At 47.9% G+C, this 27,190-nt stretch overlaps 1 protein-coding gene across 1 annotated transcript; it reads left to right on the top strand.

Moving 5' to 3' along the window:
• Positions 1-294: 294 nt before the first annotated feature.
• Positions 295-27,190, top strand: LOC140403117 (tumor necrosis factor ligand superfamily member 14). The gene is made up of 4 exons (XM_072490753.1): positions 295-650; positions 4,935-4,965; positions 22,229-22,273; positions 26,453-27,190. Exons 1-4 carry the CDS (start codon positions 429-431, stop codon positions 26,866-26,868), a joined length of 714 nt encoding a protein of 237 aa, XP_072346854.1. The 5' UTR covers positions 295-428; the 3' UTR covers positions 26,869-27,190.

Here is a 27,190-nt window from a genome sequence, read left to right as displayed (position 1 = left end):
ACCTGCCAAAGGAAGCAATTGCAGAAGATAAAATGATGAAAATCTGATACAAACTATCAGAAATATTGAGAAAGTAATTGTTTCTTGTGTGAGGCACTGATCTATACACATCCTGCAGTGTGGTTACTGCTGGTAAAAGCATCCATTCTCGCTATTGTGTCATTTTGACAAGTTGCAACTAGCCCAGTGATCAGAGTTATTGAAAGCTAAATATGTGGTTTCAAATTGACAAAAGGCAGTGGGCGGCTGTTTGGTAATGATATAAAACACTGAGCCACAAGATTTCCCCACTGCTGAGTGAATGATGTTGCTGGGCGATCGGCATCGCTCTTGAACCAATTGAATGTGCTGAGTGTCACTTTGCTTTTAAATTCCAACCACCAGAAAGTTCTTTCCTTTATTGATTCTTTGCACTCAGAACCCCCAAAATGGGGGACAACTATGTTTATCCTTCAATTTTTGTTGTGGACGGACAGTCCGACACTGTCCCTTTTGCAACCTCGACCAAACGGAAAAAAATGACCTTGGCGCACAAGTTCCTCCTGATGCTCGTGCTTTTGGCTTTGATTGGCGATGGACTTGGAGCATTTTATCTGTGGAGACTCCGATCTGATGTTCAGGAATTCAGTTCCATGTTTTTAGCTGCCAAGGTAAACCATGTACATCATTCTTCTCCTATGCAAATGTTGAAGATACACGTAGATAATGTCAATCCACATTCAAAAAGAACATTTGAAATGTCAGTAATTATGTTGTCACTGTACATTTTTGAGCCTTTGATTAAAACATGTTTCATATCTATCTGACCAGTGGTGGCAACAAGATCGTGTTAATAAAATGTTTGGCACCTTCAATTCTGCACAGAATCTTCCAGAGGTGGAAATGGCTAGGGTACATTCAGGGGGAATGTACATTATTCCAACTGTTGAACAGGCCAAGTGCTTGCCAGCGGGAATAAATCTACCCCAGGGATCTAATCAGTTAAAGTCAGAGAAGCTCTCGGGCTTGCTGTGTTCACCACAGGATCACTAACGAGCTCAGGTCATAAATTAATTAAGTCACATTGCTGAGGCTGTCGTATTATTAGGGATGAATGTGGTTCTCTGATGTTGAAGACTGCCAGGGTTTAATAATCAGTGTGGCTCCCACAGAGTTGAGCAGGGGGACTGTGCCTGCTGACCAGGCGAGGGAGCAGCTCGTGTGCTGTTACCACGAACCATATCCACAGCGATATATAGAGTGAATGAGATGCTGAGCCGGAGGGTTGCTTCAGGAGGGTGGGTTGTCACGATTAAATCTTCAATGTGGACTATTCAATATTTTAAAAAAGAATCATTGATGGGATGTGGGCGTCGATTTGTTGTCCTAATTGCCCTCGAGTGTCTCGCTCGGCCATTTCAGAGTCAGCCCCATTGCTGGGGGCCTGGAGTCACATGCAGGCCAGACCGGGTAAGGTCGGCAGATTTCCTCCCGAAAGGACATTAGTGAAGAGAAAATGATGAAAATCTGATTAAAACTATCAGAAATATTGAGAAAGTAATTGTTTTTTGTGTGAGGCACTGATGTATACACATCCTGCAGTGTGGTTACTGCTGGTAATCAGTGAACCAGGTGGGTTTTTACGACAATCGACAATGGTTTCATGATCATCATTAGACTTTTAATTCCAGATTTTTAAAATAGAATTCAAATTCCACCGTCTGCCCTGTTGGGATTCGAACCCGGGTCCTCTGGCTCTCTGGATTATTACACCAGTGACAAATCCACTACACCACCACGTCCCTGTGAGGCAGAGCAGAAGGAAATCATCGGGAGGAACAGAAACTATTCTGCAAAGTCATCAGTTGGAACAGGCCCGAGAGTGGCTTCGACTGATGGGTCAAATATCTACAATATTTTAATTTATATAGAACAATGTTCCGGGATATTTATCATGTCAATCTTTAGTAAGTAAAGGGGCAAAGGTCATCTATTAAATTGAAGGAAGGCAGGCGTTTAGAAAGAGTTGACACTGTACAAAGTAAATTGTCGGATGCAATGTGTGGCCGTGGAATTCTCGGGTACATTAACTGGGCCAGTTAGGAGGGATGAGCAGATTATAATATTCAGTCAATCGGAGAGCCCTGGGGTATATCAGAGGGGGCAATAAAGGTTGTTTGAGCTGGGACACAAATTGGGGGTGGTAAATTATAAAAGGAAAGGAAGACTTTGCATAAAAGTTATTTTCAAAATGGCATTGCATTTTGAACACGGTAGCACGGTGGTTAGCACAATTGCTCCACAGCTCCAGGGTCCCAGGTTCGATTCCCGGCTTGGGTCACTGTCTATGCGGAGTCTGCACGTTCTCCCCGTGTGTGCGTGGGTTTCCTCCAGGTTCTCCGGTTTCCTCCCACAGTCCAAAGATGTGCAGGTTAGGTGGATTGGCCATGATAAATTGTCCTTAGTGTCCAAAATTGCCCTTAGTGTTGGGTGGGGTTACTGGGGATAGGGTGGAGGTGATGACCTTGGGTAGGGTGCTCTTTCAAAGAGCCGGTGCAGACTCGATGGGCCGAATGGCCTCCTGCACTGTAAATGCTATGAAAACTGCAATCTCTTATTGTTGTTCAATGAATTCGCTAATAATAATTTTACTGTAAATATGTAAGCAAGTTCCTGTCAGTAATATGAAAATGAAAATCGCTTATTGTCACAAGTAGGCTTCAAATGAAGTTACTGTGAAAAGCCCCTAGTCGCCACATTCTGGCGCCTGTTCGGGGAGGCTGGTACGGGAATTGAACCATGCTGCTGGCCTGCTGTGGTCTGCTTTTAAAGCCAGCGATTTAGCCCTGTGCTAAATAGCCCCTTATTGATTTACTTGTTTATCTTGTGTAAAGCTCACAGTAGTTTAAGACTAAAACGAGGTCTGATGTTCTGCTCTGCCAATTAGCAATATTGGGAGACCCGGGAGATGGAGGGGATTATTTCTGGAGCAACAAATTACCACAAAAGCCATGCTATTCATATTCTTAGGTAATGTAGACAAAAACGTACTGAGATAGCAGGACCAGTGAAGATACTGTTCAAGGCACAGATCAGTGAGATTTGCCTGTGAAATTATCTAAGATGGGCCCAGAAAGGTAATAATAAGTATCTAGAATTTAAGTTTTAAAGAAAGCTAAAATACTTGTGCCGTTTTTGGAAAAGAAGTTTCAAGGTTAAACTTTTCACGGTGTGAAAGGATTTGGTAAACTGACCTTGGCAGTTCCTCCTTGTGGTGGAGAAATCAAAATCCCACAAATTAAAAACGAGGACATTATGTGGAAGAAAATAAGTCAGGGCAGAATTTTCTCAAGTTGTGGGGCAAACATGAGCAATGCATTGAGTCAGCATTAGAAATAACTGAAAAGAAGAAAACAAGGAACTGTTTCTGTAGGACCAGGCACCCAATCTACACAAGGTCCCACAAACGGCCATTAGATAAATGGCTACACAATCTGTTTTTAGAGGTGTTATCAACCTAAGATGGCAGATGGGGCTTGGTTTAACCCTCGACCAAAAAGCATTCCAGGTGCTGCACTCCCTGGGTACAGCACTCGGAGAGTGCGCCTGGATATGGTCAGGACCTCGGGAGCAGGGCCTGATACCACAACAATAAAGCCCAGAGCTGGGTCATGGCGGGTGCCACAAACAGAATGAATAGGGAAGGTTTATTTGTACCTTTTGGAGAGCTAGTGATTCATTTGTAATTGTCACGAAGAAAGTGAGAAGGAAGATAGTTGGAATTTTAAAAAAAGGAACTTTGCTGCAGGGAGTGAACCCTGATGAAAAGGAAAATTGGATAAACATGCAACAGAAGAATGTGCAAGGTTATGGGGAGGCAGCAGGCGTTAGGATTTGTTTTGTGAAGAGATAGCACAATACCAATACCAAAAGACATCATTTTGTGCTGCAACTTTCTATTGGGGCTGGTTTAGCACACTGGGCTAAATCGCTGGCTTTAAAAGCAGACCAAGGCAGGCCAGCAGCACGGTTCAATTCCCGTACCAGCCTCCCCGAACAGGCGCTGGAATGTGGCGACTAGGAGGCTTTTCACAGTAACTTCATTTGAAGCCTACTCGTGACAATAAGCGATTTTCATTTCACATTGTTCTTGTCTAGAATTGGGTCAATGCCACAAGTTAACTTATTCCTGGGAACAGTACAGAGAAAAGGTGATGACACTTCAAGCACCTGCCCTATTCACACAATGTGATGGGGGTTCTATCCCTCCTCTCAGTATTTGTGTTTAGTTTTATTGTCAAATATTTGTTTTTTGACTGAACATCTATGGCTAAGAGCCACAGAGAAATGTGAGTGGTGAAAACAGGTCTCACTCTAGATTCCACATTCTGCTACTCTGTTTTGTAATCAAATGAAATTAGAAACCCTGGATAGATTTTTATGTCAAGTAGCCCCAAATCCAGCAAACATGTTGATTAAAACAAAAGTGATACTGCGATGTCACGGTGTATCAGCATGGTGTCACGGAGAGACAGAGAACTCAGATTAACCATCAGCCTGCTCTAGCATCAAATTCCTGGTGTTAAACAGGGTTTTGCTAAATCAATTCACCGTCTACTTCTCCCTGAATCAATGTTAACATTAAATAGAAAGGAATTCTGTAGCAATAAAGCTAACTGTGCTTGAGTAGAAAAGTTGTACTGCCAGGGACAGGGAAATGTAAACTATTAGAAATAGAATATGCTGGAAACACAATTTAACATTTCAGGTGGTGAGTTTTAGTGAAAATGAAATGACTGACAGTAAGAATAGAACAAAGCAGTGAATCTGATCAAGGTTTCTATAAAACCTCTATGCCCTGCTGAACCGGTCTGGCTGGATCTCTTGATGAGTAACCACCATTATCCTGATATTGTTACACATTCTGACTGGTTTTCCCTCCTATTTTATTTCAGAACACTTCTCTCATTGTTGGAAGTATCCAAGGTGAGTGATGCTATTGTTAAATTGCAACAAATTTACACGAACATTAATATATTTCTGCAAGAAAGATTATCCATTCATATTTGTAGAATTGTATTCAGGTAAGCATGATTATTATCAAGGAATATGTGTGATTCACGGAGTTAGTTAAGAGACCTTTTATCCTGAGATTTGAATTGATATCGAGCCCAGTTTGATGGGATTAAGGTGAGACTGTGGGAGTTTGACATGAATTAGAACAATATTAATGCAGTAAAGGTCCACAACACAACACTACCTCCAGTTTCTCTCAAAATATCAGTCTGATTCAGAAAGATCAGAGGAATGGCTTGTGTGGAGCATAGAACAAATCATGCATATCCTTGTCTGAGTAGGCAACTTGTTAGATTAATAATACTGGATATCTGCTTGTGCTGGATCAGGTTTGGAGTAAATTAATGGCACCTATAGAGGGAGCTTTACAACTAACCCACACTGCAACTGATCTGGGAGTGTCTGCTGGGGAAATTTGGAATGATTAATTTTCACATTGCAGGGGGTTTTTGCTGATAATTTTACTGGTAATACTGGCAGAGATTGGAGCAGATTCCAGGAAGGGTTGGAAAAATTGGTCATGTTTAGAAGGGTTTGATATCAACACTGGACAAAGCTGGCAGCAGAGATCAGTGTGAATGTTAGAAGTTGATAGTGATTCTGGGAAGACCTTGGAGCTCATTCTGGGATTTGTCAATTGTTCATTTTGAATCTGAGGTGATCGATTTTTGTTAACTGAAGGTGTTCAGGGATGTGGGTCAGAGGCGGGTGTATGGAGTTTAATTGTGGGTTTTGAAAAATCTAAGGATATGACATCTACCACATTCTTTGTAACCTTTCCTTCCCAACAACATACCCAAACTGGAAAGCCCTCCTCTTTCAGGAACCTGTCTAACTCCATAGTGGGCGATTCTCGGGAATCCACCGTTCCAGTTATCTGTTTCCAAGGACAATGACTCTGAAAATAAATACTTTACAACATCTAATCTACCGCTTTGCCGGTGAATGTTTTACTCACGTGACTGGTGCTGCTACGTCGATCCATCCTGAATAACCTAGCTAACTGGATAAAATCTAATCTTTTCATAATTTGAAAAAGAAAGGTCAGTTTTAACCTCTGTGACTTTGTTTTTCTCTAATGAAGATAGTCTCAGAGTTTGGTGCCCTCCTGGTTATCGAAGAACTCTAGTAACAAGTAACAATCACTATTCCGTGTAACTTCCATTGAAGTTTCATAGCCCCATAGAAACCTAAACCAGACAGTGGTCCATGTGCAGCCAAACAGATGACAGATTTTACAGATTACATACAGCACCCTGAGTTTTATAATACAGGACTCTGGCAACGCAACCTGAAATACTATTTACTTTCCCAGTGATGTTGTCTCAATGCATTTAATGCAACATCACCTGAAAGCCCCAGGTCCCTCTCTTGATATCTATCCTTCACCAGGAACTCTACATACAACACGCATAACACACATCACACAGACAACATACAACACACAGAACATGCAACACACATACAACACACAACCCATGTACAACACACAACACACACAACCCATGTATAACACACATGCAACACACATACGATACACAACCCACATGCAACACACAACATGAGAGGCCCTCTTTGGTTCTCTGGGACTTTGTCCCAGGTGTAAAAAAGATAAAGATACAAAAAATAGTCCTCTAGCTCTCACTTGCACACCATGGCCCATCCATTCCAACTCACATCACCCCATACCCACCCTCCATGGCCCTTTATAGCTTCAATGTCAACTCATCCTTACACTCTCTGTGCCAACTCAACTAGTATCCACCATGGGAAGCCATGCTGAGGTTAAATACAATAACGTTTCGAAGTGTCAGTCGATGATTTCACTATTTAAGTGTCAGTTGATGATTTCACTATTTAAATAAAAACATTCTCATTGATACGTTCAATACATTTAAATTCCTTCAAGTACTTAATGACTTATGACAAACAACAATTTGCATTCATAGCCCATCATCAAAGAATTTAGAACCACTTGGAGCTGTCTATCAAACTGTGAACTTGCAAGACCTCCCACTGTGATAATGCAATGTTGTGGAATAAATCAGCAGCACTAATCCGATAATGATAACCCTCAAGTTTATGTCTTTATCCCCGCTTGACAACTTGATTTCCTGCCTATCTTGGTGTCTTCAGCAAATGTTAGCTGCCACACATTTGGTCCCTTCATCAAAGTCCTAGATATAGATTATAAATCAGTGGTGGCCACACACGGCCCATCAGAGTTCTGAGTGCAGCCCACGAGACATTTTGTTGACCGTTGCTGACGTGCAGGGGCGCCACATTCCAATGATTTTCCTACCGGTGTGTTGAAGCGATCTTCACGTAAAACGAGGGTGAGTGAAATGAGGAGGGTGCTGATTGCTCACAAGATTGACATACGCTCCCTCTGCATCCAAAGTGTAAATATTTCTCTTGGTCCTACCATTTGAAGTTGGTGCTGGTTCTATTAAATGATTAAACATAACCTCCTGCACACCTCGACCGACCCCCTCACTGGGTCTGACCCCCTCCCCCCCCCCAAACACGCACACCTGGTTTGACCCCTTCACACGCTGGGTCCGTCTCACCCCCACACACACCGAGTCCGACCCCCACCCCTCGACACACTGGGTGCTTAAAAAGGGGGAGTAACTAATATCTCTGCACCCGGGTTACTCCACAATGATGTTGCCGGGGCACACTTTGCTGTTCCTGACTCACCCAGCCTGAGTGAGGGTTGGGCGTGAGGGCTTCGGAATCCCAGCACAGGGAAGTTTGGCGAGAGTGGCAATCCACCAAGATTGCCATTGTGTCGTGGCACAGTGGTTAGCACTGCTGCCTATGGCGCTGAGGACCTGGCTTCGAATCCCGGCCCTGAGTCACCGTCTGTGTGGCGTTTGCACATTCTCCCCGTGTCTGCGTGGGTTTCACGCTAAATTGCCCCTTAATTGGAAAACATAATTGGGTACTCTGAATTTATTTTAAAAAAGGAAAGAAAAAAAGGATTGCCATTGTGAGAAAGTCACGGGCTGGTGACCAGTTCCTGCTTTCCAGTGTGCATATTAAATGTGTTTAATCTTATTCATGCGGTCATTAGAGAACAAGCCCAACTTCAATCTTGCGGCCCACTGAGATGAAGGAGGGTCACTCACTGGCCCAGGTTGTCCATCACTGTTGTAAATATTTGAGACCCTGCACTCACTCACCAACCTGAAAACTACCCATTAATCCCTCATCTCTGCCTCCTGCTCGCTAACCAGTCCTCCATCCTCTGCCTTAATCCCTCATTAATCCCTCATCTCTGCCTCCTGCTCGCTAACCAGTCCTCCATCCAGACTAATATCTCACCCCAATACCGTCAGCTTTTATTTTGTGTAGTAATATTTGATGTGACATCCTATCAATTGGGAAATCCAGGTACACCACATCTACAGGTCCCTCTTTCTCCACTTTGTTTGTTACTTCCTTAAAGAACTCTAATGAGTTAGTTCGACATGATTTACTCTGTCCATTTCACCTTTTCATTTTCAATTATCTTTGGGAAGTTTTCTAAATCTTCCACAGTGAAAACAAACATAAAAAACCTGCTCAAACACCTGCCATTTCCTTGTTTTCCGATATTAGTTCCCAGACACAATCTATAGAGGAGCAACATTCACTTAATAATAATAATAATAATCGTTTTTTGTCACAAGTAGGCTTCAATGAAGTTACTGTGAAAAGCCCCTAGTCACTACATTCCGGCGCCTGTTCGGGGAGGCTGGTACGGGAATTGAACCCGCGCTGCTGGCCTTGTTCTGCATTACAAGCCAGCTGTTTAGCCCACTGTGCTAAACCAGCCCGCTTTGCCTTTTTAAATACTTGTAGAAACTCTCACTACTTGTTTTTATATTTCAAGCTTGTTTTCTCCTCCACTTCAATCCCTCCCTCTTTTTCTTCAGCCATTCTTTGCCAGTTCTTAAAATCTGTCCAATCTCCTGACCTGCCCACATCTTTACAATTGATACTATCCTTAACTTCCTTATTTAGCCATGGATGATGCAATTACATCAAAGAGTCTTTGGAATAAATCTTGACTGAGAGTTATTAAATATCTGCCACTGCATCTCTACTGGACTACCTTTCAATCTACCTTCCCAGTTCAAATGAGCTAACTCTGCCTTCATACCCTTAGAATTACCTCCAATGGGCAGCACGATGGTGCAGTGGTTAGCACTGCTGCCTCACGGCACCGGGGTCCCAGGTTCGATCCCGGCCCTGGGTCACTGTCCGTGTGGAGTTTGCACATTCTCCCTGTGTTTGCGTGGGTTTCACCCCCACAACCCAAAGATGTGCAGGTTAGGTGGATTGGCTAAATTGCCCCTTAATTGGAAAAAATAAATTGGGTGCTCTAAATTTGTATTAAAAAAAAGAAGAATTACCTCCAATTAAGTTTAAACCACAAGTCTTCGACCTACACTTCCCATCGGCAAATAGATCATGAACGCTTGTCCTGTTATGATCGATGTTGTCTAAAATCTGCCTATAGGACAACTATAATCTGACTATAAACCACTTCCACAAGTGATTGTTTACCTTTCCCATATCTCATCTCGACCCAAATTTATTCTACGGGCGTGATTATTCAGACTGGAAACAAAGTCCACTTGTGGACGTGTTTAGCGAGTTGATTTACCCAGTTATTCGGCAGCACTGTGCCAGGTTTTTGGGCCTGCGGTGTTTCTGCCGAGGCCACACTTTAGTGGATTTCCTGCACTTGTGAACTGTGCCCCCGGCAGGACCGGCTCCTTGCAGATCGGGCACCGCGGTTTCCGGTTGCCCCAATCTCTATATGCCCCCCTTTCACCCCCCAACCTTCTAGTGGGCAGGGCCCACCCAGGCCCAACTCCTGGCAGTGTCGCCAGGCAGTGCCAAGGTGACCAGGTGCCAGGGTACCATCCTGCCCTGTCCCCGAGGGTCTCTAATGGCCTGCAAGACCCCCGAGGTGCCATCCGGTCCATGCCCAGTTGAGATCTCGCCTAATGGCGAATTTAAATGAACTGATCTGGATAATGTTCAGCGAAGGTGTAATCCAGATCACGCCGGGCTGAGTAATCCAGATCACACCGGGCTGAGTAATCCAGATCACGTCGGGCTGAGTAATCAAGATCACACCGGGCTGAGTAATCCAGATCACGTCGGGCTGAGTAATCCAGATCACACCGGGTGGAGTAATCCAGATCACACCGGGCTGAGTAATCCAGATCACACCGGGTTGAGTAATCCAGATCACGTCGGGCTGAGTAATCCAGATCACACCGGGCTGAGTAATCCAGGTCACGTCGGGCTGAGTAATCCAGATCACACCGGGTGGAGTAATCCAGATCACACCAGGCGGAGTAATCCAGATCACGTCGGGCTGAGTAATCCAGATCACACCGGGTGGAGTAATCCAGATCACGCCGGGTGGAGTAATCCAGATCACACCGGGCTGAGTAATCCAGATCACACCGGGCTGAGTAATCCAGATCACGTCGGGCTGAGTAATCCAGATCACACCGGGTGGAGTAATCCAGATCACACCGGGTGGAGTAATCCAGATCACACCGGGTGGAGTAATCCAGATCACGCCGGGCGGAGTAATCCAGATCACGCCGGGCGGAGTAATCCAGATCACGCCGGGCTGAGTAATCCAGATCACGCCGGGCGGAGTAATCCAGATCACGCCGGGCTGAGTAATCCAGATCACACCGGGCGGAGTAATCCAGGTCATGGCGGGCTGAGTAATCCAGATCACACCGGGTGGAGTAATCCAGATCACACCGGGTGGAGTAATCCAGACCACGCCGGGCTGAGTAATCCAGATCACACCGGGCTGAGTAATCCAGATCACACCGGGCTGAGTAATCCAGATCACACCGGGTGGAGTAATCCAGGTCACCCCGGGTGGAGTAATCCAGATCACACCGGATGGAGTAATCCAGATCACACCGGGTGGAGTAATCCAGATCACGCCGGGTGGAGTAATCCAGATCACACCGGGCTGAGTAATCCAGATCACACCGGGCTGAGTAATCCAGATCACACCGGGTGGAGTAATCCAGATCACACCGGGTGGAGTAATCCAGATCACACCGGGCTGAGTAATCCAGATCACACCGGGTGGAGTAATCCAGATCACACCGGGTGGAGTAATCCAGATCACACCGGGTGGAGTAATCCAGATCACGCCGGGCTGAGTAATCCAGATCACACCGGGTGGAGTAATCCAGATCACGCCGGGCTGAGTAATCCAGATCACACCGGGTGGAGTAATCCAGATCACGCCGGGCGGAGTAATCCAGGTCATGGCGGGCTGAGTAATCCAGATCACACCGGGCTGAGTAATCCAGATCACACCGGCTGGAGTAATCCAGATCACGCCGGGTGGAGTAATCCAGATCACACCGGGCTGAGTAATCCAGATCACACCGGGCTGAGTAATCCAGATCACGTCGGGCTGAGTAATCCAGATCACACCGGGTGGAGTAATCCAGATCACACCGGGTGGAGTAATCCAGATCACACCGGGTGGAGTAATCCAGATCACGCCGGGCTGAGTAATCCAGATCACGCCGGGCGGAGTAATCCAGATCACGCCGGGCTGAGTAATCCAGATCACGCCGGGCGGAGTAATCCAGATCACGCCGGGCTGAGTAATCCAGATCACACCGGGCGGAGTAATCCAGGTCATGGCGGGCTGAGTAATCCAGATCACACCGTGCGGAGTAATCCAGGTCATGGCGGGCTGAGTAATCCAGATCACACCGGGTGGAGTAATCCAGATCACACCGGGTGGAGTAATCCAGACCACGCCGGGCTGAGTAATCCAGATCACACCGGGCTGAGTAATCCAGATCACACCGGGTGGAGTAATCCAGATCACACCGTGCGGAGTAATCCAGATCACACCGGGTGGAGTAATCCAGATCACACCGGGTGGAGTAATCCAGATCACACCGGGTGGAGTAATCCAGATCACACCGGGCGGAGTAATCCAGATCACACCGGGCTGAGTAATCCAGATCACACCGGGTGGAGTAATCCAGATCACCCCGGGTGGAGTAATCCAGATCACACCGGATGGAGTAATCCAGATCACACCGGGTGGAGTAATCCAGATCACGCCGGGTGGAGTAATCCAGATCACACCGGGCTGAGTAATCCAGATCACACCGGGCTGAGTAATCCAGATCACACCGGGTGGAGTAATCCAGATCACACCGGGTGGAGTAATCCAGATCACACCGGGCTGAGTAATCCAGATCACACCGGGTGGAGTAATCCAGATCACACCGGGTGGAGTAATCCAGATCACACCGGGTGGAGTAATCCAGATCACGCCGGGCTGAGTAATCCAGATCACACCGGGTGGAGTAATCCAGATCACGCCGGGCTGAGTAATCCAGATCACACCGGGTGGAGTAATCCAGATCACGCCGGGCGGAGTAATCCAGGTCATGGCGGGCTGAGTAATCCAGATCACACCGGGTGGAGTAATCCAGATCACACCGGGCTGAGTAATCCAGGTCATGGCGGGCTGAGTAATCCAGATCACACCGTGCGGAGTAATCCAGATCACATCGGGCTGAGTAATCCAGATCACACCGGGTGGAGTAATCCAGGTCATGGCGGGCTGAGTAATCCAGATCACACCGGGTGGAGTAATCCAGATCACGCTGGGCGGAGTAATCCAGGTCATGGCGGGCTGAGTAATCCAGATCACACCGTGCGGAGTAATCCAGATCACACCGGGCTTAGTAATCCAGATCACACCGGGTGGAGTAATCCAGATCACACCGTGCGGAGTAATCCAGATCACACCGGGTGGAGTAATCCAGATCACACCGGGTGGAGTAATCCAGATCACACCGGGTGGAGTAATCCAGATCACACCGGGCGGAGTAATCCATATCACACCGGGCTGAGTAATCCAGACCACGCCGGGCTGAGTAATCCAGATCACACCGGGTGGAGTAATCCAGATCACCCCGGGTGGAGTAATCCAGATCACACCGGGTGGAGTAATCCAGATCACACCGGGTGGAGTAATCCAGATCACACCGGGTGGAGTAATCCAGATCACACCGGGCTGAGTAATCCAGATCACACCGGGTGGAGTAATCCAGATCACACCGGGTGGAGTAATCCAGATCACACCAGGCGGAGTAATCCAGATTCAGCCGGGCTGAGTAATCCAGATCACACCGGGCTGAGTAATCCAGATCACACCGGGTGGAGTAATCCAGATCACACCGGGTGGAGTAATCCAGTTCACATCGGGCGGAGTAATCCAGATCATGCCGGCCTGAGTAATCCAGATCACACCGGGCTGAGTAATCCAGATCACACCGGGCGGAGTAATCCAGATCACACCGGGTGGAGTAATCCAGATCACACCGGGCGGAGTAATCCAGATCACACCGGGCGGAGTAATCCAGATCACACCGGGCGGAGTAATCCAGATCATGCCGGGTGGAGTAATCCAGATCATGCCGGGTGGAGTAATCCAGATCACACCGGGCGAAGTAATCCAGATCACACCGGGCGGAGTAATCCAGATCACGTCGGGCTGAGTAATCCAGATGACACCGGGCTGAGTAATCCAGATGACACCGGGCTGAATAATCCAGATCACACCGGGCTGAGTAATCCAGATCACACTGGGCGGAGTAATCCAGATCACACAGGGCTGAGTAATGCAGATCACGCCGGGCGGAGTAATGCAGATCACACTGGGCGGAGTAATCCAGATCACACTGGGCGGAGTAATCCAGATCACGCCGGGCGGAGTAATCCAGATCACACTGGGCGGAGTATTCCAGATCATGCCGGGCAGAGTAATCCAGATCACACCGGGCGGAGTAATGCAGATCACACCTGGTGGTGTAATCCAGATCACACCGGGCGGAGTAATCTAGATCACGCCGCGCGGAGTAATCCAGATCACACCAGGCGGAGTAATCCAGATCAGGCTGGGCTGGGTAATCCCGATCACACCGGGTGGAGTAATCCAGATCAGGCCGGGCAGAGTAATCCAGATCAAGCCGGGCAGAGTAATCCAGATCAGGCTGGGCTGGGTAATCCAGATCACGCCGGGCGGAGTAATCCAGCTCACGCCGGGTGGAGTAATCCAGATCAGGCCAAGCTGGGTAATCCAGATCAGGCCGGGCTGGGTAATCCAGATCACACAGTGTGGTGTAATCCAGATCAGGCCGGGCTGGGAAATCCAGATCATACAGTACGGAGTAATCCAGATCAGGCCGGGCTGGGTAATCCAGATCACACAGTGCAGTGTAATCCAGATCAGGCCGGCCTGGGTAATCCAGATCACGCTGGTTTGGGTAATCCAGATCACGCCGGGCGGAGTAATCCAGATCGCGCTGGTTTGGGTAATCTAGATCAGGCCGGGATGGGTAATCCAGATCATACAGTACGGAGTAATCCAGATCAGGCCGGGCTGGGTAATCCAGATCACACAGTGCAGTGTAATCCAGATCAGGCCGGGCTGGGTTATCCAGATCACACAGTGCGTAGTAATCCAGATCAGGCCGGGCTGGGTAATCCAGATCACACAGTGCGGTGTAATCCAGATCAGGCCGGGCGGAGTAATCCAGATCACACAGTGCAGTGTAACCCAGATCAGGCCGGCCTGGGTAATCCAGATCACGCTGGTTTGGGTAATCTAGATCACGCCGGGCGGAGTAATCCAGATCACGCTGGTTTGGGTAATCCAGATCAGGCCGGGCTGGGTAATCCAGATCACACAGTGCAGAGTAATCCAGACCACGCCGGGCGGAGTAATCCAGATCACGGTGGTTTGGGTAATCCAGATCAGGCCGGGCTGGGTAATCCAGATCACACAGTGCGGAGTAATCCAGATCAGGACAGGCTAGGTAATCCAGATCACACAGTGCGTAGTAATCCAGATCAGGCCGGGCTGGGTAATCCAGATCACACAGTGCGGTGTAATCCAGATCAGGCCGGGCGGAGTAATCCAGATCACACAGTGCAGTATAACCCAGATCAGGCCGGCCTGGGTAATCCAGATCACGCTGGTTTGGGTAATCTAGATCACGCCGGGCGGAGTAATCCAGATCACGCTGGTTTGGGTAATCCAGATCAGGCCGGGCTGGGTAATCCAGATCACACAGTGCAGAGTAATCCAGACCACGCCGGGCGGAGTAATCCAGATCACGGTGGTTTGGGTAATCCAGATCAGGCCCGGCTGGGTAATACAGATCAGGCCGGGCGGAGTAATCCAGATCACACCGGGTGGAGTAATCCAGATCAGGACAGGCTAGGTAATCCAGATCAGGACAGGCTAGGTAATCCAGATCACACAGTGCAGAGTAATCCAGATCACGCCGGGCAGAGTAATCCAGATCAGGCTGGGCGGAGTCAGGCAGGTGACTCACGATCGGCCTGGTCCCGGGGTGGAGCCCAGTTTGGGGCTCCTGGGGGATTTGCTCCAGGCTGGACGCAGCACTCTGGCTGAATTGTGTCCTCTTTCCAGTTACGATCATCTTGCGCTATTGTGTCACCGTTAATTGAGAAAGCGACCCCACCATATTGTCCCAGCTTCCTGTCTTTCCCAACTGTCAAACGCTCTTCAATATTCTCAGCCTTGGTCACCCTGAAACCACGTCTCTGTAATGACGGCCAGCTCGTGGCTATTGATTTCTGTCTGTGCCGACAATGCATCCATTTTGTTCTGAGTGTTGCTGCATTAGGTACAAAGCCATTAACTGTCTTTTTATCAGCTCTGCAATCTCTGACCTTATCTGCTGATGCACTTTTATGTTTGGACCCTGTCCCTTCCTGACTCACTCAGGTTATCATCACCCAAATCTATTTGTTAGTTGTTTCATTTTAACTTACCATTATAACCCTCACAAGATCAATGGGAACGACCCAATTAATCTCCCCGTGGGCCTGGTGGAGTATGAGCGCCCTCGCAGAGTGGCGGAGGCCCATCAGGGGGGTAAACACCTCAGTACCGTAAAACCCAGCCCATGTAGGCGCTCCGGAGTCATCCTGGCTGGGACTTGTAAATACTTTCCTTCTGGGAAATAAACCATTTTTGTGCCTCTCCTTTACGGAATCCCCCTAGACTACTAAATTGGCGACGAGGGTTAAGCTGCTAACCATTTGGAGCACAGCCTCTCACTTCACGCGGGGATAAGGTTTGCACTATTTTTAAAATGGCAGACTCGATATATTCGATGTGGGTACATAGGACTAGACTCAGTGTGCAGAGCGTAGGTGCTATTTTAAGGCGAACACTATCATTGGGGATGATCGGCAGATGGTATTTCCTCTGACTGCCTGTGGGGGCCGCCACTTTCAGTGTCATAAAGAGCCTGAAGTACCCCGTGGCCCCAGACTCCAAGACGTTTGAAGAGTTAGTGGAGCTCGTGGCAAACCACTACAACCCCAAGCCATTGGTCATCGTCCAGAGGCACCGATTTAACACGACTGAGAAGACCCCAGGGGAGTTTGTGACTGAATTTCTAGCACAATTGCACAAATTGGCAGAGTTTTCCAACTATGGCCCATCCCTACTGGAGATGCTACGGGACCGCCTGGTATGTGTAGTAAATAATTTGGCAACTCAGTGGAAATTCCTGGCCGACTGTTGCTGGACCTAAAAAAGACCATCGAGATCTCTGTCTTATGGGAGACCAGAGAAGGGAATCCAGGAATTTCAGGCAATGACAGGGATGGACATGCAGCGTAGGATGCCCCCATTCCGGCACACAGCGCTCCCTAGGACTGAGACCCCCAGAACCCCGGCCTGGCCCTGAAACCGTGGGGAGGAGGCCCGTTGGCCAAGGGCAACTACAGGCAGGCGCAATACCTCCCCGGAATCGATTGAGGAAGATCCACATCAGGACAACACTTGTGGCCGGAGAAACTGCAGGTCAGGCAGCAAACTCGCCCCCCGACCCAAGAGAGACCCCAGCCCAGAGCCTGGACCCTCCGCTTAGAGCAACCTGATGACGAGGAGTGTATGTAATTGAATTGCTGTACATGAGTTGCCCCCACTAGGATTACTGTCCAGGTGAATAGCTACCTGTTCGAGATGGAGTTGACATGGTGGCCGCAGCTTTGGTTAAAAGGAGGCAGACCTTTGTGAGAATCCGGACTGAAGTTTAAGAGTTGGCTTGGCAGGACACTGAGGCAAGGCCCCTGTACGGGGGAGGGAGGAGACCCCGGCAATTTGTTAGGCTGCCGTTAACAATAGTGAAGGGCCCCGGACTGAGTCTGCTTGGCACTGATTGGCTACAACGCCTCTAGCTGTACTGGCAACAGATCTTCCAGATGGGCAGTGGAGGACTTTTGGGAAAATGCCCAGAGGTCTCCAGGAAGGCCTGAGCAAAATTAAGGGGGGCCGTGGTCAAGATATATGTGGACCCTGGGGCGGTATGTGGCACAGTGGTTAACACTGCTGCCTCACAGCTCCAGGGTCATAGGTTCAATTCCAACTTGGGTCACTGTCTGTGCGGAGTCTGCACGTTCTCCTCGTGTCTGCGTGGGTTTCCTCCGGGTGCTCAGGTTTCCTCCCACAGTCCAAAGACGTGCAGGTTAGGTGGACTGGCCGTGCTAAATTTCCCTGATTGCCCAAAAAGATTGGAAATCATAGAATTTTCAGTGCAGAAGGAGGCCATTCAGCCTATCGAGTCTGCTCCGGCTCTTGGAAAGAGCACCCTACCCAAGATCAACACCTCCACCCTATCCCCATAACCCCAACTAACCTGTTTTGGACACCAAGGGCAATTTATCGCGGCCAATCCACCTAACCTGCACATCTTTGGACTGTGGGAGGAAACCGGAGCACCCGGAGGAAACCCACGCAGACACGGGGAGGATGTGCAGACTCCGCACAGACAATGACCCAAGCCGGGAATCGAACCCGGGACCCTGGAGTTGTGAAGCAACAGTGCTAACCACTATGCTACTGTGCTGCCCGTGTCAAAGGCTGCAGCAGGTTGAGAAGGAGGAGGGGGGATAGTTTCCTGCAGTCACAGTAGGCATGATCGAACGACTGGCCGAACAATGCACAACATTCCAGGAAGAGCAGACATTCCGTCAGCTGCCCCACTCCACCCGTGTGGAAGACCAAGCCGGTATTCCGGAGGTGCTGGTCACGGAGAATAGCACCCCTTTCACTCGCAAAGAATTCGAGGGGCTTATGAGGGCAAACGGGATGCGGCACATCCGCACTGCTCTGCGTCACCTTTCCTCGAACGGGCAGGCCGAGCGAGCGGTGAAGACCTTCAAGAGAGGGATGAAGAAACAGACCAGGGAGTCCGTGGAGACAATTAGCAAGATATTTGATCAGCTATCGAAATACGGTGCAGGCTGCGACCGGCGCAGCGCTGGCGGAACTGTTGATGGCTGGAGGCTCAGGTCCCGCCTCAGCCTTGCGTTCCCCAATACTGGCGGCAAAGGACAAATAGGTCAGGACCTGCGGGGGTGAAGCCAAGACAGGCGGACGTGGACCAGGAGATCCAAACCAGGGGACGCGGTCTAGGTCCAAGATAGCGACGGTGCCCGATGGATTCTGGGGCAGGGGTGCAGCAGACCAGACTGGTTTTGCATCAGGTGAAGACACAGAAACAGACAGTGCGGAAGCACCTTGATCACCTCAGGAACAGGGGGCCAGTTAGACCCCACCCCACCAGAGGAACCGTCTTTCAGCCACATCGCCCCAAAGAACGGGGGTCTTGACACCGAGTTGTGAGAGACCCTAGACCCCGACTCCGAGATGGAGGCCCAGGCATCTGAGGCTTCCGACGGCGACCTAGCTACGGATCAGTCGGCAGTGGTTCCCCCCACAGATGGACATCAAGAAAACAATTTTCCGTGACATGGTGTATGCCCCAACCCAGCCCCGCAGGACACTGGGAGTGCAGCCAGGGGCGAAGAGCAGTGAGCATCCTCCTGCTCCATCTCCTTCGGAGGGACTTACGGACTTCATGGGGAGGGATGTTATAACCCCCACGGGGAAAACCTGATTAATCATCCCGTGAGCCTCAATGAGTTTGAGCCCCCCCCGCTGAGTGGGATGGTTAACTCAGGACCAGGAACGCCGGTCCAATTAGGAGCGGAAATGGAGAGACGTCCCGACTGGGACTAACTTGTAAATACTTTACTTTTGGTAATAAACCATTCTTGTGACTCTCCTTTCCGGACACCTATATGATTACTAAACGTATCATGTCTCTCCACATAATCCCTTTCCTGCCAGTATTTAGTTTAAAATCCTCTTTCCCGCCCCAGTCAAATGGCTCATCAGAAACCGCTCCTTGCTTGGTTCAGGTAAAGATCGTCCCAACAGTACAGCCCCCCCTTACCCCAGCAACCAAAACCCATTTCCACCACATTTGTCTCTCTATTCCCGACACGGTCCGGTTAATATACCAGAGATAATTAGCTTTGGGGTTCTGAATTTTAATTTAGCAGCTGGCTGCTCAGAATCCCAAAGCAGAGCCGCTTTCCTTGTCTTGTCTACGTTATTGATGCTGACATGGACCATGACACGCTCCCCCTCAGGGAGCAGAGAGGGTGGAGCGACTATTTGGGGAGCCCCTCAAAGGGGAAAGCCGCCGATGGTCATCTGGGATTATGGCAACTTTGCCTTTACCCTCCGTGTACATACCCTCCCCGCAATTTCAACTATCCCTCCTTCTTCTATTGTTCCTTTCATGTCAAGCGGACAGACCTGTCTCGGTCTCGCTGCCACTTTCCTTCCTCCTTGGCCCCAAAGTATTGCTCCCAGTTCCTCTTTTCTTTTCCTTTAACCGTCTGGTTTTAGTCACCTCCCCCTTCACATCCAATGACACTGGTCCTGCATTGTGCAATCAAACAGTTTGCAGGGACGCCAGACTGTATATACCACACATATACTCCCCGTGCATATACCACACATATACTCCCCGTGCATATACCACACATATACTCCCCATGCATATACCACACATATACTCCCTGTGCATATACCACACATATACTCCCTGTGCATATACCACACATATACTCCCCGTGCATATACCACACATATGCTCCCCGTGTATATACCACACATATACTCCCCGTGCATATACCACACATATACTCCCCGTGCATATACCACACATATACTCCCCCTGTATATGCCACACATATTCTCCCCGTGCATATACCACACATATACTCCCCCTGTATATACCACACATATACTCCCCGTGTATATACCACACATATACTCCCCATGCATATACCACACATATGCTCCCCATGTATATACCCCACATATACTCCCCGTGTATATATCACACATATACTCCCCGTGTATATACCACACATATACTCCCCGTATGTGTACCACACATATACTCCCCGTGTATATACCACACATATACTCCCCGTGTATATACCACGCATATACTCCCCGTGTATATACCCCACATAAAGTCCCCGTGTATATACCACACATATACTCCCCGTGTATATACCACGCATATACTCCCCGTGTATATACCCCACATAAAGTCCCCGTGTATATACCCCACATAAAGTCCCCGTGTATATACCCCACATAAAGTCCCCGTGTATATACCCTGTGCTGAAAACTGCCTTTCCATCTTCGCTGCTCTGACATTCATTTTCTTCCCTTTCTTTGCCAATGATTCAATCCATTGATGCCTTCATTTCCCCTCTCCTGAACTCTCAGAGCTGCTTCTACCTGAGCACAGATGGTGTGTGTGTGTGTGTGGGGGGGGGGGGGGGGGGGGTGCTGACATCTGCAATCATTAAGAGACCCTCTATTCTCACAAAAATTCAATCTAAAGTAGGCAACCTCTGAGAGGTGAAGCACAGCAATCTGGCTAAGCAGCGATGGGACGGTTTGATCTGTAGTGAATCCTCTGGCAGGGATTTGCTGGATGTAAATACTGCCCAATGGTAATTTCTGTTTCAATTAAATGCTTTTCAATCCAGTCCAGAGTCACTTTGACTGTCTCTAAAATCCAGTTCTTCCCTTCATTCAGCCTTTTGATAATGTGGTGAGAATACCCCAAATGTGGTCTAACCAAAGTTTCACACACAATTAGCATAACTCCTATGTCACTAGAAATAAACCCGAGTGTTTGCTCTTTTAAGATCTTCTACACAATTCCTTATTAGATATTTGGGGCAGGATTCTCCCAGCCCTGGGCAGGGCCGGAGAATCCTCGAGAACGGGCACGCTGCTCCGACGCCGATACACGATTCTCTGCAGTGGCGCTGGCGTGTTTGTCACGGCGCCGGTCGCGGGCGCTCTATGCGGCCGGCCGATTCTCCGGCCCAGATGGGCCGAGAGGCCGTAAGAAAGGGGCCGAGGCCCGCCTGCGCCGTTCTAACCTGCTCTGGGCCGGCGGGACCTCGACATGGAAGGGTTGGATGGCAGCCTGTGAGGGGGGGGGGGGGGGGGGGGGCCGTCCGACCCCGGGGGGGAGGCCTCCGATGTGACCTGCAGCGCGATCAGGGCCCACCGATCGGCGTGCCGGCCTCTGGCTGGGGCCTCCTTTCCTACCCGCCGGCCCCTGTAGCCCTGCGCCATGTTGCTTCGGGGCCGGCGCATTGAAGGAGGCCACTGCGCGTGTGCAGATCCCGCGGCTCCCAGTTCGCGCCGGGATCTGCAGCTGGAGCGGCACAAACCGTTCCAGCGCCACGCTGGCCCACTGTAGGGGCCAGAATTAGTCGTGGGAGCGGCCCGTTCTCACCGTCGTAAAACGCAACGGCCTTTACGACAGCATGGACACTCTGCCGCGGGATTGGAGAATCCCGCTCACAGTTTCCATATTCCCTTTTAATAGAGATGATGTGGAGGTGCCGGCGTTGGACTGGGGTGAGCACAGTAAGAAGTCTTACAACACCAGGTTAAAGTCCAACAGGTTTGTTTCGAATCAATCGCTTTCGGAGCACTGCTCCTTCCTCAGGTTTAATAGAGATATTATTATTGCCTCGACCATCAACATTAAGCTGACTGGTCTGCAGTTCCTTGGATATGTTCCAGCTTTGTTAAACATCGTTATAAATTTAGTTAAAAATGAAATAAAGTTACCATTTAGTTGGCTCTGCACTCTTCTGACAAATGGTCAAATATGTTTAATGTCATTTTTTGAGTAATATCTGTTTTATTATTCAGACATGATCTTCCAAGATTCAACAAAGCCTGCAGCTCATGTAACTGGTAAGAATGCACCATGGCCATTGTCATCATTAAAATAAGTCAATCAGATTGTCATACTGATATCATCATTCGATATCACTGCAATGTCCTAACTGTGATTTTATAAAGGTGTCTTCAAACTTCTCAAAGGTGCTTGTCACTGGCCTTGTTACAAGGTGCTAATGCTGCAGGAGGAAAGTGGGATTATGGAATTCAGATCGAGGACCAGCCATGATCGTGTTGAATGGCGGAGCAGATTAGAAGGGCCGAATGGCCTCCTCCTGCTCCTACTTTCTGTGATTTTATGTCTCAGACACTTCTATGTGTCATAAAGGATACAATAGCTCAATGATTATGGCATTGGGTTAAGAATCTAGAGGTCATGATTTCAAATTTCGTCCTGACAATTTGTGAAATTGAATTCAATAAATCCACAAGTAATTTGCAGACAAGCACAAGAAAAATAACCATGGCAGTTTCTGGATTGTCATTGTGGTCCTGGAAATATTCGATCACCTTCCAAATTCTATGGACTCTGGAGCAGTTCCTCCAGATTGGAGGGGGGCAAATGGAACCCCACTATTTAAAAAGAGGGGGAGAGGAAAAAGGGAGAAATACAGACCAGTTAGATTGACATCAGTATTGGGGAAGATATTGAAGTTGATTATAAAAGACGTGATAACAGGACATTTGGAAAGCACTAACGGGATTGGACAAAGCAGCATGGGTTCATGAAAGACAAATCATGTTTAACAAATCTAATGGAGTTTTTGAAGTGGTAGCCAGAAGGATGGATGAGGGAGAGCCAGTGGATGTGGTATATTTGGACTTTCAGAAGGCTCTTGATAAGGTCCCTCATAAGAGGTTAGTGGTATTCAAGAAAGAGATAGAATTTTTAAAGATTTTAATGCCATCAAGGGGTATGGGGAGAAAGTGGGAATATGGAATTGAAATCGAGGATCAGCCATGATCACGTTGAATGTGGAGCAGGCTCGAAGGGCCTCCTCTTGTCCTAGTTTGGTTTTGATAAAAGGCCACTCATGCATTTCAACAAAGATAATCTACCTTCCATTCGTGTGATTCCATTCCCAAACTTAATGCCCTACACTTGGTTTTATGTAAGTGTTACAAACTTCAGTAAGAAGTTGGGAGATTTGTCCCGTAGACAGTCGTATCCAGAGACATGGCCATATTCACAGTATTTAAAGAGTCTGAAGGCCCTCATCAGTCGTGAACATAGAACATAGAACATTACAGCGCAGTACAGGCCCTTCGCCCCTCGATGTTGCGCCGACCTGTGAAACCACTCTAAAGCCCATCTACACTATTCCCTTATGATCATTTGAATGCCCTTAGTGTTGGCGAGACTACTACTGTTGCAGGCAGGGCATTCCACGCCCTTACTACTCTCTGAGTAAAGAACCTACCTCTGACATCTGTCTTATATCTATCTCCCCTCAATTTAAATCTATGTCCCCTCGTGCTAGACATCACCATCCGAGGAAAAAGGCTCTCACTGTTCACCCTATCCAATCCTCTGATCATCTTGTATGCCTCAATTAAGTCAGGTCACATCTGCTCCCATGTGCAGCAGATGTGACCAGAGCTGGGAGCACATTTCAGTGGGAGTGACTGACAGCCGTCAAAATTAATTCAGGACCTCAGGAAGTCTTAAAGACTACAGAACAAACAAGTTGAATGAAACCTCCAGCAGATCGTCTCCTTTCTACCTCGCCACAAATCATAAATCACTATTCCTCCAAGTTAATCATCACTTATAGGAATCCCCAGAGGGAAGTGGCCAAAATATATTCTGGACGGGGAATTTCAAAGGCAAACATCAAGTAGGCCACTGATCAGGCTGATCAAACTCTGAAGGCCAGTCTGGACCTGATGGTGAGGAAACTGTTATTACCCTAAACCAGACACACACATTTTTAATAAGATTCGGTTAGGCACCATGACACTTTGCTTGAAGTAGAGAAAGTTTGAGAATTCAAGACACTAGCTCAGTGAAGAAAACCACAAGGGTTCACTGGTTTTGAACAAACAAAAACAAACTCTACTGTACAAGGTGAAAAAGTTGACACAATTTATTATATGTATCATACACTAACATTTAGAGTAAATAGGAGGTACGTGTGAATTAACAGGCAAACTTTGGTGAACACACCAAGCTCCAGAATAAATGGCAGATGCGACCAAGACAGAGTCCATGGATTTCTGAACAAGTAACTGAGTCAACCAATCTCACTGAAACAATGGATCTTCAGGGTTTCTCTTGCCAGATTAACTCTTGATTACCAGACTTGGACGGCGCAGACAATAGCTCACCTCACAGCATTTTAATCTCGTCTCCTGAGATTCCATTCCCCTGAATTCCCGCGTAATCACTCAAGCATCAATTTCAGATCTTCGACCCGGCTGAGCAGAACATTATTGCTCCAAAGTGGTATCTTTGCCCCAAAGGAACAAAACACGGAGTCACCAACCCTCGGCTACCGACTTCACTTAAAGTCTGTTCCCGCCTTTTCCTGTTTGGAGCCTGTTTCTCTACCCTTCTGGTACCTCTGACTATCCCTTTATGAGATTCTTCTTTTTGGAACCACTCCCTGTCCCCGATCTGGAACTCTTCTTCTCGATGACCTTCTGCTCCAGGTCACCTGACCTGGGTTTTTGTGCCATTTTTGTACTTGCACGCCCACAGAATGGGGGGAAAATGCAGGACTGTGGATGTGCTGCTTGATCACGGCCTAGACATGCACAAAACTCCAGGGTCCGTGGGAGTTGAAGTTCCAGCCTCCGCTCCCCTATGAGGTTAAGTATAGCTTTCAACAAAAACATCAGGAAGAAATAAGCAAATGACCCTCTCTTCAGCAACATCCTTATCATAAACATGTGTGTCTTTGACAGCACTAACAGAACCGACCATCACTCAATCCTCATGAAGACAAACATTCCTCTCCCCTGGTGGTGTGAATGAATCTCCACAATCTGTGACCTCATGGCTTGGCACATTCTTTAAATTGTGATCACAATCAAGAGAGGCCTGGTTCAAAGTACAAAAGTGTACACCAGCAGCAGGAGCAGACATGTACAAGAATGTGCTACAAACCCAGGGGACCATCAGAAAAACAAGAAACAAAACAAATAATCAGCAGGCCAGACAAGATCTGCCGAGAGAGAGAAACACGTAACATCCTGGGCTGATGACACAGAACACCACAGGTTACCTGCGTATAGGAAGCACAAAAGCAGCAGGTTACAGTTACAGAATCTCACAGCAACATATCAGAGCAAAGACTAGAATCTACCAATTGCAATGAAGAATGGTGGACCAGGAAGTTAAATGAATGTTTCCGTCCTCAGCCATGGAGTCTCCCACATCGGTGGAAGAAACACGGATTGTGTGTCAAGAACAATCATTAGCCAGAATTGCTGAGTGTATGATCCTTTCCACCAATCCTGCCATACCCACCGCCATATCTACCAGTTTAGTGTCAGTTTGGTTCCTTATTAATTTCAATATTGGTATTTTCAATTGGCTCCTAACTACAGCTTTTTGGGTGAAAGGTCCCAGAATTCTACTCTCCTTTCTGACCTAACTCTGAACCACCACACTCTAATTTCAAGGCTACTCCATTGTTCTAGACTTTCCCAACAGGGGATATTGTACCCGCCCTGTCAAATCCCTCACTCACCTTCTACACCTGTTACCCCAACCTCCAATCTTCCATTTTCAAGGGAATACTGGTTAAAGAGGCAGGTTTTAAGCTGTGTTTTAAAAAGGGGGCAGAGATTTGGGGGGAGAGTCCTGCGGACAGGAGGGTTCCTAATGACAGGGCGAAGGAAGTGGGAGGCCAGAGTTGGAGGGCTGTAGAGTTCTCACCCTATTGCAGGGCAGGAGGAGGTTACAAAGATGGGGGGATGCGGGAGAGCGAAACATCAGGATGAGATTTTTAAAATCCAGGATTTGCTGGACTGGGAATGAATGTAGATGAATTGAACTTGCAGTAAAATAGGTCCCAGACAGCAGACAAGCTCCAGAGGAAATGGAAGGTGAAAGGTCAGTCAGGAGAGTGTTGGAATAGTATCAGCGGTTAAAGCATGAACAAGCATGGCAGATAATTTGTAATGCTGGACAGGATGATGGAACTTGGCTGTTTGGAAGAATATTTATAGATGTTCTTGTTTTTACAGGGTGTAACTGCACTGCCTCTGGGTATGATCGACTACAGTGGGAGCACAGTAAGGGGCTCGCGTTCCTGCGTGAAATTGAATATAAGGAAGGAGCTTTGGTGATTAAAAGAGCTGGACATTACTTCATTTATTCCAAGATTCTACTGGGAGAAATACATTGCGGTGGTGAAAGAAATGGGTTCCTGAAGCAGACAGTTTTCAAAGTGGGAGCAGCATATCCACAACCTATTGAGTTGATGGCTGTTCGGAAATTCTTCTGCACTGGGGAGAATACAGACCAGTGGCTGGACAATAGCTACTTGGGGGCAATCTTTGATTTCAGCGAAGGGGATGAGGTGTTCATTAAAATAACAGAAAAAAAACTTTTGAGAATCTCCAACGACGCAGAAACATTCTTTGGTGCTTTCATGGTTTAATGTGTCTATCGGACGTTCTATTCATTGTGTTTCTGTCAGTAAATGTCTGCAAACATGTAGTCGGTTCCTGCTTTGCGGATGTTAATGTCGAAATGTGCCACCGGACTGTGATAACCTAAACTTGTATTGTTGCTTTTAACATGGAAGCATTTACTCCACAACGTGGGCTGCAATCCTGCTGCTGTACCGAATGTGTCCACCGGACTCACTTCCTTCTGTCCGGAGCAGCAGAGGATTCCAGCTATTGTGAGAAGCTGCCAGTTGTATGTGCCACCATAATGTCCATTTCATACTCATTGTTTTTATAAATCTTTATTTATTA

The sequence above is a fragment of the Scyliorhinus torazame genome, chromosome 27, assembly GCF_047496885.1.
Source record: "Scyliorhinus torazame isolate Kashiwa2021f chromosome 27, sScyTor2.1, whole genome shotgun sequence".
Taxonomy (NCBI): Eukaryota; Metazoa; Chordata; class Chondrichthyes; order Carcharhiniformes; family Scyliorhinidae; genus Scyliorhinus; species Scyliorhinus torazame.
This window is presented reverse-complemented; position numbering and strand designations above follow the sequence as displayed.